The 14970-nt window shown below is 37.6% G+C and overlaps 1 protein-coding gene across 1 annotated transcript; it reads right to left on the bottom strand.

Moving 5' to 3' along the window:
- Window positions 1-670: 670 nt before the first annotated feature.
- LOC117982506 (cuticle protein 8-like) lies at window positions 671-4476 on the bottom strand. Its single transcript, XM_034968860.2, has 5 exons — window positions 4422-4476; window positions 3091-3265; window positions 2220-2296; window positions 1941-2107; window positions 671-1074 (listed from the first exon to the last, which is right to left on the bottom strand). Exons 1-5 carry the CDS (start codon window positions 4431-4433, stop codon window positions 957-959), a joined length of 549 nt encoding a protein of 182 aa, XP_034824751.2. The 5' UTR covers window positions 4434-4476; the 3' UTR covers window positions 671-956.
- Between the last annotated feature and the right edge of the window lie 10494 nt (window positions 4477-14970).

Raw genomic sequence — 14970 nt, 5'->3', positions numbered from 1 at the left:
TATTTCAGTTATTAGGTAGGAAGAACATAGTTACTTGACCAATTCTTCAACCGACGAATAAATGGAGGTGTTTGTATATTTAATATTTATTTTAATGTAAGATGATCATTGATCACGCATAACTTTTTACAGAGTAGTCCAATTTGACGATACTTTTTTTATTTGATAGGATGATCCCTGGGTTCCATTTAATTTTTAAAATAAAATTACTCCTAAGCACAGGTAAATAGGGCATGCCAACTTTCAACAGAATTTGTTCTGAAATCGGATAACGAAGATCATTCATATTTTACGCTTTGCGTTTGCTTTTGAATTTGCTTGTTTTGTCGGGCGCCGAATCAAAATTAGTTACATTATTTTTGGATTTTTGGAGTTAAAAAGCTTTCACTGTATTGATAAGGTCACCCTTTGTTACTGTCTTCAGTTTTTTTATTTTTTGTAATATCAATAAAAGGTTTATTTTCGCATTTCAGTTTCATTTTTCGTCGCTTTAGGGTTATGTTAAAAAGTTTTCATATGAATTAAAATTAAAACAAGCTTATAAGTATTAGTTGATACTTATTCCTATTCCTTTCATTCACATGACTTTATAAATAAGTAAATGAAACACTAAATATTTGAGAAAAGATATATTACATAATATAAGCATAACTGAAGCCTCCGCCCAGCACCCAGCAGGCATTTTCTTAACGTTTCATAAAAAGTATCCTCTTAACTTAATAAGAAAACGGTAAAAGACTTACAAACTAAAAGAAATTATAATACAAAAGTTAGCACCGTAAAAGGAGGTACTGATTTCGTAGTCTTGGGCCGTCGTCCCAGTGTTTCACAATCGGATACGTATTATGAAACGCTATGCCTCATTAAACCATCCGTTACCAGGAAACATTCAAGTTCATTGTCGCGTTGTCTTATCCTAAGTAAAGATAGGTAATAAATAGTGGTTGTTGGGTTGTCTAGCCGTGGAGGTAGCCACCGTGGCCTAAGGGTGCCGCGATCGCGACGGGGGCATGCGCAACGGCGGCGACTGCGGGATGCGCGGCGTGGCCTTGTCTGCTTACTACCGCGTTGAAACTGTACGCAAAAAAACGTTAATCAAATGATGATAAAATATTGGATCAGTGCAGCGGGTCAATAGAACTTTTATATCAAAGTGTGTATGATAAATGCCATTTTGTGGCGAGGTATTAGAATTCTTCTAGGTACTTAATTGAAACTTTGACTTTGATTGCAAGTACAGAATTTTTTAATAGAGTTCATCATTAGCGTTCATAAAGCTGAACTATGATTTTAATGTGAATTATATTATGTAGTTGAGAGTAAACTTCGTTTGAAAGAAAGAAAAATGAAAGCAAAATAAAATCGAAGCGGCACGGTACGACGTTACACTGAAGTCGCGGGTACGCGTATACGGTTTTTGAAAGAAAGACAACGTGGCTTTCAGGCGCCCTCATCGCTAGACTTGCATTGAACACTATTTTGTCCATATTGTGTAAGTTTATAACTTAAGCACCTTTCTTCTCGATTGGAGTTACCGTGGCTTTGTCTATCTATACAGATGATGGCAGAAAATTACTAGAAAATCCACCTCTCCTAATCCGCGTCCTCTAACTTTTCGTAGTTATATGTGCGTTTTACGTAATTAAATATTATTTGCTTTAGCGGTGAAGAAAAACATCGTAAGGAAACCTGCATGCCTGAGAGTTCTCCATAATGTTCTCAAAGGTGTGTGATGTCTGCCAATGTGCACTTGGATCGCGTGGTAGACTACAAAACCTATCCCACTCTGAGAGTCTCCTCTCTCCCTGTGCTCTGTAGTGAGCCGGCGATGGGTTGATCATGATGGCGACCTCCAACCATTCCTACATCATCACCTTAGCATAATGTGAGATTGTAATTGGCTCTTACAAATTACCAAAAAAATATTTAAAAGCACATACCCATTGTGGTCATCAGCAGAGTAGTTGACGGTACGGATGGTACCATCGGCCTCAACGAGGGAGTACTGTCCCTTTACGACGTCACCGTCGCGAGATTCCCACTGGCTCTTTTGGTCGCCGGTGTGGCCGTCAGCGACACCGTAGTTGAACTGGTAGCGGGGGTGGGACTGCAAACAAAACAAAGTATTAGAGTACTAGCTTGTGCTCGCGACTTCATCCGAAAATACATTTCAAACCGCCATTCAACCCACTTAGGGGTGGAATGAAAAAAATACTTACATAAACCTCAACAGGGGCAACGGCGTGCGCCAGCGGAGCGCGCAGCACGGGCGCGTGGGAGACGATAGCACCGTGACCTGGAATGTATGACCAATCAAGTTAGTTATTAGTTAGTCAGCTCATCATCAACCCATCGCTGGCCCATTATTGAGAACACGATTCAGCTCGGGATCGAACACATTCCCCGAACAGCTAAAACATCTTATCACTTGGCTATCGCCGCAACACGTTAGTTACATATACATACTTATGTGTAGTTCTCTGATGAGGGAAAGTTATTCCCGAGTAAGCCCATAATAAGCTTTGACGATCTCACTAGCTGGGAAGGGCTTGGTCCAGGGCTTAACTCCTAGCAGGGGCAATTGGGATATTTTTAATTTCTAAATTACCTATGGTCTGGTCTCGTAGGATGCTTCAGTCGTAATTAGCTACCACTCGCTGACAAAGACGTGTTTTCGAGTGTTTCATAAACTACCTTCAAAGTGAGTCCTCTTCCATCAAACTTCACTTACTACCCTGTGAAGATGTAGTCAAGGGCTAACTTATTTTGAAGTTGGTCAGTGAAATGAAAGTTTATATGAATCGGTTACATCTTAGAGGCATGAAGGACCTACGGAAAGCTGAGGTGGAGACGTCATTTTAAATTTCCTCTTATCTGAGGCACGCAGCGCCGTGGGACAAATTTCTCAAGGAACGTCACTCCGAACTGTGCATCACAGAGATGGACAGGCAGACGTATATGAGTACCTAGCTGGGTTTGCCAGAAATTGATGCTGTTTGCTTGACGCACCGATAATGAGCACAATGTGTTTCATACAACAAAATGACTAGCAAAAAGTCACAATGATTTAAAATTACAAGCTTACTCTACCTAGTCCATATCCTAACGCAGGAGCAGCTAGAGCAGGCGCGGCGTAGGCTGGAGCAATGGCGTGAGCGACGGGAGCTGGGTGTCCCAATACTATGCTCTGAGACGAAATGGCACCATGGGGACTTGCGATAAGTCCTCCCTGGGCTACCACTACTAGAGCACACGCTACGATCGCCTGGAAAATAAATATATTATGTGAGCCCTTAAATGATTAAACATGTATACTGCTACATCTTGCAGATGAGATGGCAATCGGGGTGGGGACGCCCCGCACAGCCTCCGCGCTAAGCCGGTGCGGGACAGCACGGTTGACGTGCAGGTGTGTGGGGCATCCCGTACCCTGATTGTCATCTCGACCTGTCGCGAAGTATAGGTGAAAAGAGACGATCCCAAGGATGCCACTAGGAGCAGCTGAATACAAATGGCACAAGATCGTGTTCTGTAGAAATTCTTACTCTTGCAGGGATATTCTATATGTCCATCTATTCTATATGTGATATATGTGATGGTCAATTGGTCATGGATGTATATCGATCGAGACGAGAACGATGAAGACGATGTACGGCGTTAGAAATTTAATCACTAATCAGCTAAGCTGGTAGTCTCGAAAAGCTCACGCTAAAGTTATAAATGCAAAAGTCTGTTTGTCTGTCTGTATGTTAGTTACATTTTAACAGTTAAACCTCAAAACTTATTTTGATGAAAGGCCAGTAATAGACAGAGAGTAATAGAGAAGAAAATAATTGGACAGGATTTTCATATGGACAATGAACCATTAAACAATATGGCTAATTCTGTTATACACAAACTCCAAACTAAGCCAAAATGACAGGTCTAATAGTAATGCTTGCTGCGGAAAAGGATAGGCTTTAGCCAATTTAGTTTAGATTGGAGATCGTGTACAATAGAATTAGTCACAATGTCCTTTTATATACTCGTTTGCAAACTGTTTACCAAGCTACTTGATAATCCATAAATTCAACTAAAATATCACAGGGTATCGATTAAACTCAGATTTTAGTAAGGTGCATATTCATGGCCTCTCATTGCATCTAGCACCACAGCTTCTCCTACTCCTTTTCTCTTATCTTATGCTACTCCTTTTCGTGATTTCAATGTACCAATTTTGCTGTATAGTTTTTTTGAGAACCTAGAACCATTCCTTCCCACGAAAGAATGGGGTTAAAATTCATATCCAGTACCCTATTTGAGCCGAGGTCGAAATTATTAATTTAGAGATTTCCATGTAATTTCAGAGTTTTTGTAGATTTCCATGTCTATCTAACTTTAAATCCTAGTTCATAAAGCACTTTGACAGTAAAATTAAATACCTTTGCGAACATTTTCTCAAAATATTTCTAAGATTGGGACGTGAGTTCACTGAGCACTAAGGGCTTGAAATGTGCCTAATTCTAAGATACCTGGCGTTTATATAGAGGTTGTAGTATGCCCTATAGGTAGACCTAAGGTCTCGCCTGCGGTGTCGCGAACAAAACTATGTGACTGTGTATTAGTGGGCGCTGCCGCACTAATCTAGATAGATGAACTTAGGGAGGATACACCTCACATATTATTGCGTTTACAACCGCTAAATTTCACAAGTAAAAGTTCATCCATACACCATACAAGTTAAACCAATCGGATAATGTTCGATAATATACTTTATCCTCAGCGATCCACATTCAAATTTTGGGAGCCATTTTCAATGTCAGTTAAGGAAAAAATTATTATATTATATCCAGATATAATATAATAATTTTTTTCCTTAACTTACTTAAAAGGTAAACAAGTAGCTTTTCATTAAAATGCGTAAGCGAGGCACTACAGCTCATAGGATCTTGTTCCGCGAACTGACAATGAAATCATGATACGACTGAAAACTCCAGAATATTTAAAGCGTCGGGCAAATCAAGTCGCTGACACGTTTTTCCTAGAAAGTTTATGTGATTTATTTATCTTTTAAGTCAGCTTAGGAAAACTAATGGTATAGCTTCTGACGTTGGTTCAAAACTACTCTTAACATAATTTGTTAGAATATTAAATTGTACTCCTTTAGCTTTTCGATACATGTGATCAGCCACTGTAGTTACATTACATCCTGTATTTTTTCACATAGACTAAAAATTTAGCATGACGGATTGATATTTAGTGGTAGGTCGTATAGCCTTCCTCGTTTCCCTATAAAAGACGAAAATTGTTTCCATAATGATTATATTATTAATATGGTCCTATCCTATTAACTTATTATTTTATGACAGTATTATTTTAACAATTTTGTTTCAAATAATAAATTATAATGTTACAATCAGATTGCACAATTTCATGCATTTAGGTTTTTTTTGTAAAAACCATTTATCTACTTATCCATAACTATCTTGTGACTCTGGCCAAGCTAAGAATTGGTCTAAGAACCATAAATTTATACACTTGTGAGTATAGAATACGGAATAAATTAAACTTTATGGTACAGTCTATTAAATAATTGCTTTATTGTGACTTAAACCTACATGTTAAGCTCGGTTGTACAAAAATAATTTACATATTATTACATGAGCGCTTTATGGATTACTAAAGGTATATTAATGTTAATCGTTATTTAAATTAAATGTTTTAGAATTATTTTGTTTTATTAATTACTAGATGATACCCGCAACTTCGTACGTGTAGATTTAGGTTTTTAAAAATCTCGTGGTAACTCTTTGGTTTTTCGGGATAAAAAGTAGCCTATATCCTTCCCCGGGATGCAAGCTATATCTGTAACAAATTTCGTCAAAATTGGTTGAACGGATGGGCCGTGAAAGGCTAGCAGACAGACAGACAAACAGACACACTTTCGCATTTATAATATTAGTATGGATTATATTATACTAGCGGCCCGCCCTCACTAAGTCACTAAGTCGCTGGAATAAGCTAGTGTTATAAAAAATCAGTTAGGGACGTGAAATGTATGGCAGCTTAAAATTGGTTAGATTTACTAATATATCAGATTTAAACAAATTGTTAGATATAGTTCGGTACCCACCGCACTAATACTTTGCAATAACACTTTTCTAAACGCTTACACTAGATGCCATTAACATTACAAAAACTCTATATTAATTTCGATTGAATGCTCAACGATATTTGGAGTAAAAACGTTTCGCTAGGATTAAAAGTTAACTTTTTGAAGTAGGTCACACAAATTCTTTGTTGGATATAATATATAAATGGTCAAACTCAAATACAAACCTTTGGCTTTGATTGATCCGAAAGCGGTACACGCAAGGACTTCTGCAAATGCAGCCAGTTCGTAGCCAGTAGATTAGTTTTTTTTTTTAAAAGAATATTAGCCATTTTTTAAATGACTAATATTCCCCTTTCCTCTCCAATTAAGCGTCAAGCTTGTGCTAGGAGTAGGTACGACAATAGTGCAACGGGCGAGGTTTAAACCGTCGACCTCTCGGTTTTCAGTCCACTCCTATACCGGTTGAGCTATTGAGGCTCTGAGTTTTATTGTATTTATTTCAATTTAAAAGTTTTAAGAAATCCCATACTAATATTATGAATCCGAAAACGTCTGTCTGCATGTCCGTATGCTGTGTATATATATATAGCTGTTGTTTTAATAAAAATGTTACAATAAAGATAGCTTGCATCCCGGATCCCGGCGATGGACATAGGTTACTTTTGTTCAGGAAATCCCACGAGACTTTTAAAAAACAAAGTCGTGGGTCTCATTCAGTTATCTATTTGTAACATAAGTACGTTGCCGATAAATTTTATGAAATAACTTATTTGTTTACAAAATAGTAGTTCATAAAAAAGCTCAGAGTTATTCAGCGGGTGATGGAGAAAACTATGTTTGGGGTATCACAACGTGATCAAATCCGAAATGATCAGGTCTGTATAGGAGAACCCACGGAGAACCAGAGTAACCGACATAGCTCAGCGGGTTGCAAAGCTGAAGTGGCACTGGGTAGGCCACATAGTACAAAAAAGCGATAGATGCATGGTCCCAAATTGCTGGAATGGCGACCCCACATCAGAAAGTGCAGCGTTGGAAGACCTGTAGGGCGATTGTCTAAAACCTGCATCAATCATTATTACAATCTCAATTGTTCTGATTGGCTGAATTTGTGCGACTCTTCTTGCAACAATGCATTGTGGCCAATAGTGAGCGAGCATTAACCAATCAGAGATGATTGCGATAGTGACATTGTAGCTGTCAAACAACCGCGGTAGGGCCACAGGTGTCATTATAGTACCGATGACAAACTTGTCGTCGTGTCTACGACAACGACATCTATCGTTGTCGTATCTACGACAACGACACGACGACAAGTGATGAGATGAGTGAGAGAGATGTGTAATTTGATAAAATGCCAATAAATAAAGGAAAATTATAAAAAAGCATTATCTGCACACTCTCTCATGAATGCATGTTGTAAGTACATTGCTTCATTCATTGTTTACAACATAATATAATATCAGGAAACACGTCTTACTTCAATTAGGTAGATTTGTCCGGCATTGCGATTACATGGATAGATAAATCGTCACACGTGATACGAGAATAGAATGAACCACTTTCATTAAGTTACTATTAACCAACCAATGACATCAACCCATAGAACGGTTTAAATTTTAGTCATGTACGATTTATATGCCCACCTATAATGCATTTCCATGGCATTCAAATAGAATTTACTCCACATAAATATGCTTGCAAAGATGTAGAGAGTCTCTATATTGTAGAATACGTATCACGAATACAAACCAGTCTGGAATGTAAACAAATCCTTTTTAATGCATCTTTTTGTTTGAACGCGTAAACCACGATAGTCGATAGCTGTTGTGGCGTAGCCTTCGAACTAAAAGCGTTAAGGCATTATTCATACTACACTACGAAACAAAAAACCTCTTCCATCCGTGGCTTACACTGCGTGGATTTAGGGTCATAGAATCCTTTTCCAGGAGAAAAAGTATTCTGTGTCTGTCTCAAGAATGCTAATTACCTCTGTGCCAAATTTTCAGTTTGCGCACATGCTTATGCATTATGATATCTCCTGCGTAGTTGACTAATCTCCCAGGCACGCACCTTTAACATTTCAAAGTTATTTATGCAATTAAATATCACTTGCTTTAACGGTGAAGGAAAATATCGTGGGGAAACCTGCACGCCTTTGAGTTCTCCATTATGTTCTCAAGGGTGTGTGAAGTCTGCCAATCCGCGTGGTGGACTATTGCCAAATCCTTTTCATTTTGAGAGGGGACCCGTTCTCTATAGTGGGCCGGCAATGGATTGATCATGATAATGATGAAGATTAAAAGACAGATAGGTATTATAGTTTTTCACCTTTTTCGATTTACAGCTTTCAAATTAGTTTTGTATGTATTTACCTATAGACTGCCGCGTGTGTGCGCAAGCCTTAACTCGTATTTAAGTGACTCATCGTGTCATTAACCGGGCGCTATGCAAATGGAATCAAACTAGTTTTCATAATTACGCTGAAGGTCACAACTCACAAACGATGCCGTTGTTTTATATTTCCGATAGCTATTTATACATGCGAGTGTAACTTGATTTGAATTGAATATTAATTTTATGAAAAAAATACTTAGGTAAGTACCTAGAGGTCCTAGACCTTCGAACTTTTACCTATAGGCTTTGATCGGAATATAAGACTCGAGTATCATCTAGTAATATTAGATTCAATATCACTATAGATGATACCCAAGACTGCATCCGCTCGGATTTATATTTTTAAAAACCCTAGACTATTCATTGTTTTATTTCTTAATTTCGAAGAATAGGTTCATTGAATTTAGAGAATTGTAATGAATCTGTCCATGAAAGGCAAAGATCATTTCTTTTCATTTATTTACAGATTTTTATGTGGTGATATAATAGTCTGACACGCATTTTGCTGCTGCAAAATGAGTTGACCGGGTTGCACAGTTGCCAGCCAAAAATTTGTAGGTATAATTTATTTCTTCAGCGCCACCTATTAATAAATATTATTTGAAAACTCCTAAATTCACTTTTGCTTAGAACTCGACGGCCAGCATTTTCCAGTGTCATACTTATTTTGACTTCATAGAACTTGATTTTTGTGGGGAATTACCTACCTATTAAGCGCGTTGTACTTAGAGGTCCCTATGATTTGTAAACCTCATTTTCTCAGTAATTTCAAGGTAAACAGAAATCCGCAAGATTCAAATTCCATCTTATATAGTCACTAATTGCCTACAGCTGTCGTAGCTAGCAAAATGATTGGGCTTAGTTATAGCCGGCTCTCTTTTTTCTCAAGAAGGATCATAATTACCTTCAATTATTATAATAATTCGTAGGGAAACTAAAAGCAATAGCTCTCTCCATCGCCCGCTGAGTGTATGAGAGTGTATCAGAGATATACCTAACTACCTACCTACCTTGCTAACTACCTATTGAGTTAACAACCATGTCTCTTATCCATATAATATGTCATCACAAGCAAGACGCATTTTTTGAAGACTTTGATTTGCAAGCACTAAAGAATTTTAGGCGAGAATAATATATTTCTTCCTTCTTTTAATGCTACTCAGCTGAGTTGGATCTAAAATTATTATTCTAGAAGTTTTACGTTAATTTAATAATTGAACCTGACATACTAAAAAGTTATTTTATACAAAGTTCATAAATGAGTGATTACTTCACACGATCTTGATCTACCTACTGATTACCACCTCGAATATTAGTGCGAATTATATAAGGAAAGGTAAAAAGTTGACTGACTATATAGGGTTATGCCTTTCATAACGCCTACATTGCTATAAATTTTTAACCCAGTTTCAATCTATGACTGTCACATATTAAGGTTAATTAATTTCAATTTGTAACTTATGAATTTTTTATGATGTTAAGTTCTGTGTTAAGCTTTGTTATTCTGCCCCTCTGGGCAGGTCATGTCTGTCGTAGAATGGTCTTCTTGAGTGGAGATCGCTTACTAGTACGTGTAAGCGCAGTGTAGGACGGCTTTCAGCCCGCTGGATCAATGACCTGAGAAAAGGGAGAGAAAGCAGGTGAATGAGCAAGGCGAAGAACAGTGTTTGGTGGCGCACTCTTGAAGAGGCCTTTGCCCAGCAGTGGAGGCATACAGGCTGATGGATTGGACACTGCGCTTTACGTCCTGCGTCTACGATAGTAATAATTGTCGCTACATGCCATTGTTTCCAATGCCCCAACTGCCATAGTCGTTCAATTTACAATGCCTCACTATAATATTGAGCTGACTGGGCGTCACACGAGAGAGGAACCGGCGCACATTAGTAAGAGTTCCCGGAACTTCTTAATAACATGCGCTAAGGATGGCCACCGAGAGGGTTTTAGTGAGTCCCACATAACCTGAGCTCTCCTCTATCTGCCATAATCTGCCACCGCGTTGGCCCATTGCAGATTGGCAGACTTAACACTCCTTTGAGAACATTATCGAAAACTCTCTGACATGCGGGTTTCCTCACGATGTTTTCCTTCACCGTTAAAACAAGTGATATTTAATTGCTTATAACTTAGGTACATAATTCCGAAAAGTGCGTACCTACCTGGTATAGTGGTTAAGACTCCCGAATAGATTATAGAAGGAAGTCTTAACCACTAGCTTATTTTATGCAGAGTCTTAAAATTGTAATAATAATAAATTATAATAAGAGCATACATGTATGAGAGGCACATTTTAATATTTCGTCATAATATTATAATTGCTAGATACTCACACCTACCTTCGAGTATGTGCAATTACCCGTTTGGTATGGCATGGTAATGGTGTGGGCCTAACTCTGCTGATACTTGAGTTATAAATACTGAGCGATAAATATACAGTTGTTGCGTATTTAACACATACCTATTTACTCGTATCTTGGTGTGGATCTATTAAGTAGACACCTAGGTAATATAATGTGCCTACAGAATTCCGATAAATATTCATTTTTACTTACACACATTTTTGGACGCAACTAGATCGTTTTCGTCATCACTGTCAAAAGATGCTGGACATAGATCTCTTGTAGGGACTTCCACACGCCACGGTTATGCGCCAAACGGCTCTCTGCAATATATTTGTTGCCGTTTGCCCATCTAGATTAGATTAGATTTAATTATTTGCTTTCATGTACATTGATAGTGGGTGCTTAAAGCTAAATATACATGAGACCAGTGGGTGCTTAAAGCTAAATATACATGAGACCCTGTCAGGGTATTGCATATACAATCTAGTGCGGGGTCTGCCAACGGTGCGCTTTCCGTTGTAACGTAATCATTCCAGCAACCTGGGACCCTAAAGTCTACCAGTTCTTTGAACTGTTTTATTTTTAATCGGTCTTGATTTCTTACTTTTTATGCACATACATCTCTATTTGATAGTTATCCATTTCGCTCATAATATATTCTAGATTTAAGGTCCTGGGTTATATATTTTCAGGCTTGAATACGTGACATTGGCGTTGAGTTAGATCTGTCACTGTGATCTTGTAAAACCTGATGAACCTGACATGTGATGTGGCGTCATATTTTTGGAAACTTACACTAAAGCTTTAGCTATAACGCACATTGGCAGAGTACTAGAGTGGCCAGGGCGCGGCATTACTCTTGTTAACAAATCAATTCTAACCTTTTCTCACTGTGGGCAAGTACTATTATACTGTGCTTTGGGAAAAAGACAACGGTGGGCGATTCGCTGATGCGCGCCAAGATGGTAGCGCACGTAGTTTTAGTCTCCTCCGTATTTTGTTTTCAATATTATACCAATTTCAACCGCATGTCAACGCACAGAAAGCTAAGCTTAATTTGCCATTAAAAAACTCAGCTCCACTCCACTCCAGTCTCCAACAGTATGCGATGGCTCTTAGAGCTCATTTATGTAAAACTAAACTATTGCATCGTGTAGTTAAAGAGTGGGTATTACTGACATTCAAGTATGGAATAATACGAAGTCCATGAAACAGGACATATGGTGACCTGCTTTAATATTATGCAAACGAATATATTACAATAACCCAATCGAATTTAAATTTAAGCATGAATTGGCTATGCAATGGAATATACCTGACCTACAAGGTCTTCAAATAGGCATTAATTAGTATTACTGTTACTGGAACCTCTCAGAAGTTAACTATCTAAAGTAGTTTAGGTATTCAACAATAATAGTTGCTTATGCAACTGTTGTATAAAGAGGGGCATTAAAACACGAAAGTCATACTGTTATCATATCACTGATAACAGTATGACTTGAGTGTTTTAATACCTAATTATCTTATCAGTTGCATACAAGACTTTATCTACACCCATAATATTATGAATCCTCTATAAAATATTCTGAAACAGTTAGCTTATTGCTAACATTAAAACACCCAATATCTTAATAACCATTAAAGCATCCAAACGAGTGTTATAATGTTGTACTGAATTTCATTATAACACTCCTGTGAAAAAGAGACAGCGCTATACTGCTGGCATAAATTTGTCTCTTTCTAACCTTACCGTAAGTCGTGATCCGTGGTATTTATGGGTATTTCTATGAACTTCACAGGAGTGTTATAATGAAATTAAGTACTGTCTTTATAACACTCGTTTGGATGCTTTATTGGTTATTAAGATATTGGGTGTTTTAATGTTGGCAATAAGCTAACTGTTTCAGAATCTTTTATAGAGGTTTTAAAGCATGGGTGTAGATAAACACCTAAAAAGATCTATCTAACCTGATAGATTTCACCGCAATGTATTCAAAAGCATTGAATAAACCTATCGATCTACTCGTACATCCAGTAATTACGGATAGGCATTGTAGCGAACATAATTATTGATACCTACTCGTGATAATTATTATATTATGTAGGTCAGGAATATTAAGAACAGGATTTAAACATTAGCATTATAAGTGAAATATTTTTATAGTTGAGTAATTAAGATATTTAATTATATTTTATACTTATAAATGGATAAAAAAAATTGAGCTCGTGTAACTTTGAAACTACATAATATTTTTAATAAATTCTGACAATCTACAGACACAGATATTAAATTGTAAACCACTACCTACCTTTCATTAAATATTGGTTAATATTCAAATTGGAACCAAATTACGTTTGTATGGAAGGCGCTTCGAATACACTCGTCTTAATTTTAAGAACCCGTATCATACTCTTAACTTTATCTAAAAATTAAACAGTTTCCATGGGATTTTAAACAACCTCAATCCACGCGGACGATGTCGTGGGCATCATCTAGTAATTTAGTATAAAGTAGCAATCACACAGAACCAAAAAAAGTTTCACATCTAAAAGGTGATTGACTGATAGCTCAAAATTGTGGACGGATCGGACCGGGCATGCTGGATAGCTATTATGACGTAGACATCCACTAATAAAGGATTTTTGAAAATTCAACCCTTAAAAAGGTAAAATAGGAGTTCGAAATTTGTGTAGGTCACGCAGACGAAATATAACGATGCGGCATAAGCTAGTTTATTTATATGGGTAGTGATATTTCTTGTCACGGTAGCTCTACCGATGTATGGAAACGCTTTAAGGCCAGTAAGAGTGCGGTTAAGTCGTGCAGTGTTGCGACAATGGCAGTCGTGTCACGGCCGCGCCCAGTGAATGCGGTGAATGCCCACGAACACATGTGTACATTGAATAAAACATTCGGTCGTGAGACACCCAATTTGGACCACATACGCCTTATCTGTCACATTTTTCAATTGGAAACTATTATTGTAGTACATTAATATAAGATATATTATCTCTCTTTTTGCACTCTAGATAAGTTTCAAACCATTATTGTTTGCAACTTGAATTGCCTCGTTTGGTTTACTTAATGGTTAGCTTGTTCAACTGGGTTCCTCCATAGTTAGGTATATTTTAGTTTTTTTGACAAGCAACTGCCATCACCTAATCCATATTCAGGCAAAAACATAAACTTTTTTCCGAAAAGTCCAGTCAGTTTTATGTTTAGCTATTTCTGTACACTAATAATATTATATCTTTATAATCTTTACCTCTTGGTAAAGATTGTAAGTTTGGATGTAGGAGGTATAATTCTGAATCTTCTCATCCGACTTTTATTTTACCATTTGAAAGTTGTATTATTCCAGATTGGCATAAGCTATGTTATATGTGATATGTGTGTGTTAAAAGCTGTGATAGCCTAGTCGGAGGAGTCCGCCTTCTGATCGGAGGTCGGGGGTTCGATCCCGGGCACGCACCTCTAACTTTCGGAGCTATGTGTGTTTTTAATAATTAAATATCACTTGCTTTAACGGTGAAGGAAAACATCGTGAGGAAACCTGCATGCCTGAGAGTTCTCCATAATGTTCTCAAAGGTGTGTGAAGTCTACCAATCCGCACAAAGCCAGCGTGGTAGACTATGGCCAAAACCCTTCCCACTATGAGAGGAGACCCGTGCTCTGTAGTGAGCCGGTGATGGGTTGATCATGATGATGATGATGTTATATGTAATTATTTATAACATATCAAATTTCACCAGAGTGAAACCGGGGAGATAAACAAGTATTTAGATATAGATAAGAATATCAATATACCATGATCTAAACGTCCTTGTGAGGTAATACGTGGCCTACACTCCCGTTCGCTCCAGTTTCATTACTTTCACTATCATTGTAAGACAGCTTGCGCAAGCGCCTATAACTGATACAGCCTCGTCAAATAGTATAATTACACTGCGGAGAAACAATTGCATAATTAAAATACAATCTGTTACTCTTCTTAATAACAGGTGGTCAGCTGATTAACACACTTTCGTTATTATGTGCCTAAGGAATTAAGTGATGATTAATTTCATATTAGAGACAAGGAGTTAGAGTCTTGTGAACCACGGGGAAGGGGGAATATTTTGATATCTGTTAGTTG

Source organism: Maniola hyperantus, chromosome 5 (genome assembly GCF_902806685.2).
Source record: "Maniola hyperantus chromosome 5, iAphHyp1.2, whole genome shotgun sequence".
NCBI classification, from domain to species: Eukaryota; Metazoa; Arthropoda; class Insecta; order Lepidoptera; family Nymphalidae; genus Maniola; species Maniola hyperantus.
This window is presented reverse-complemented; position numbering and strand designations above follow the sequence as displayed.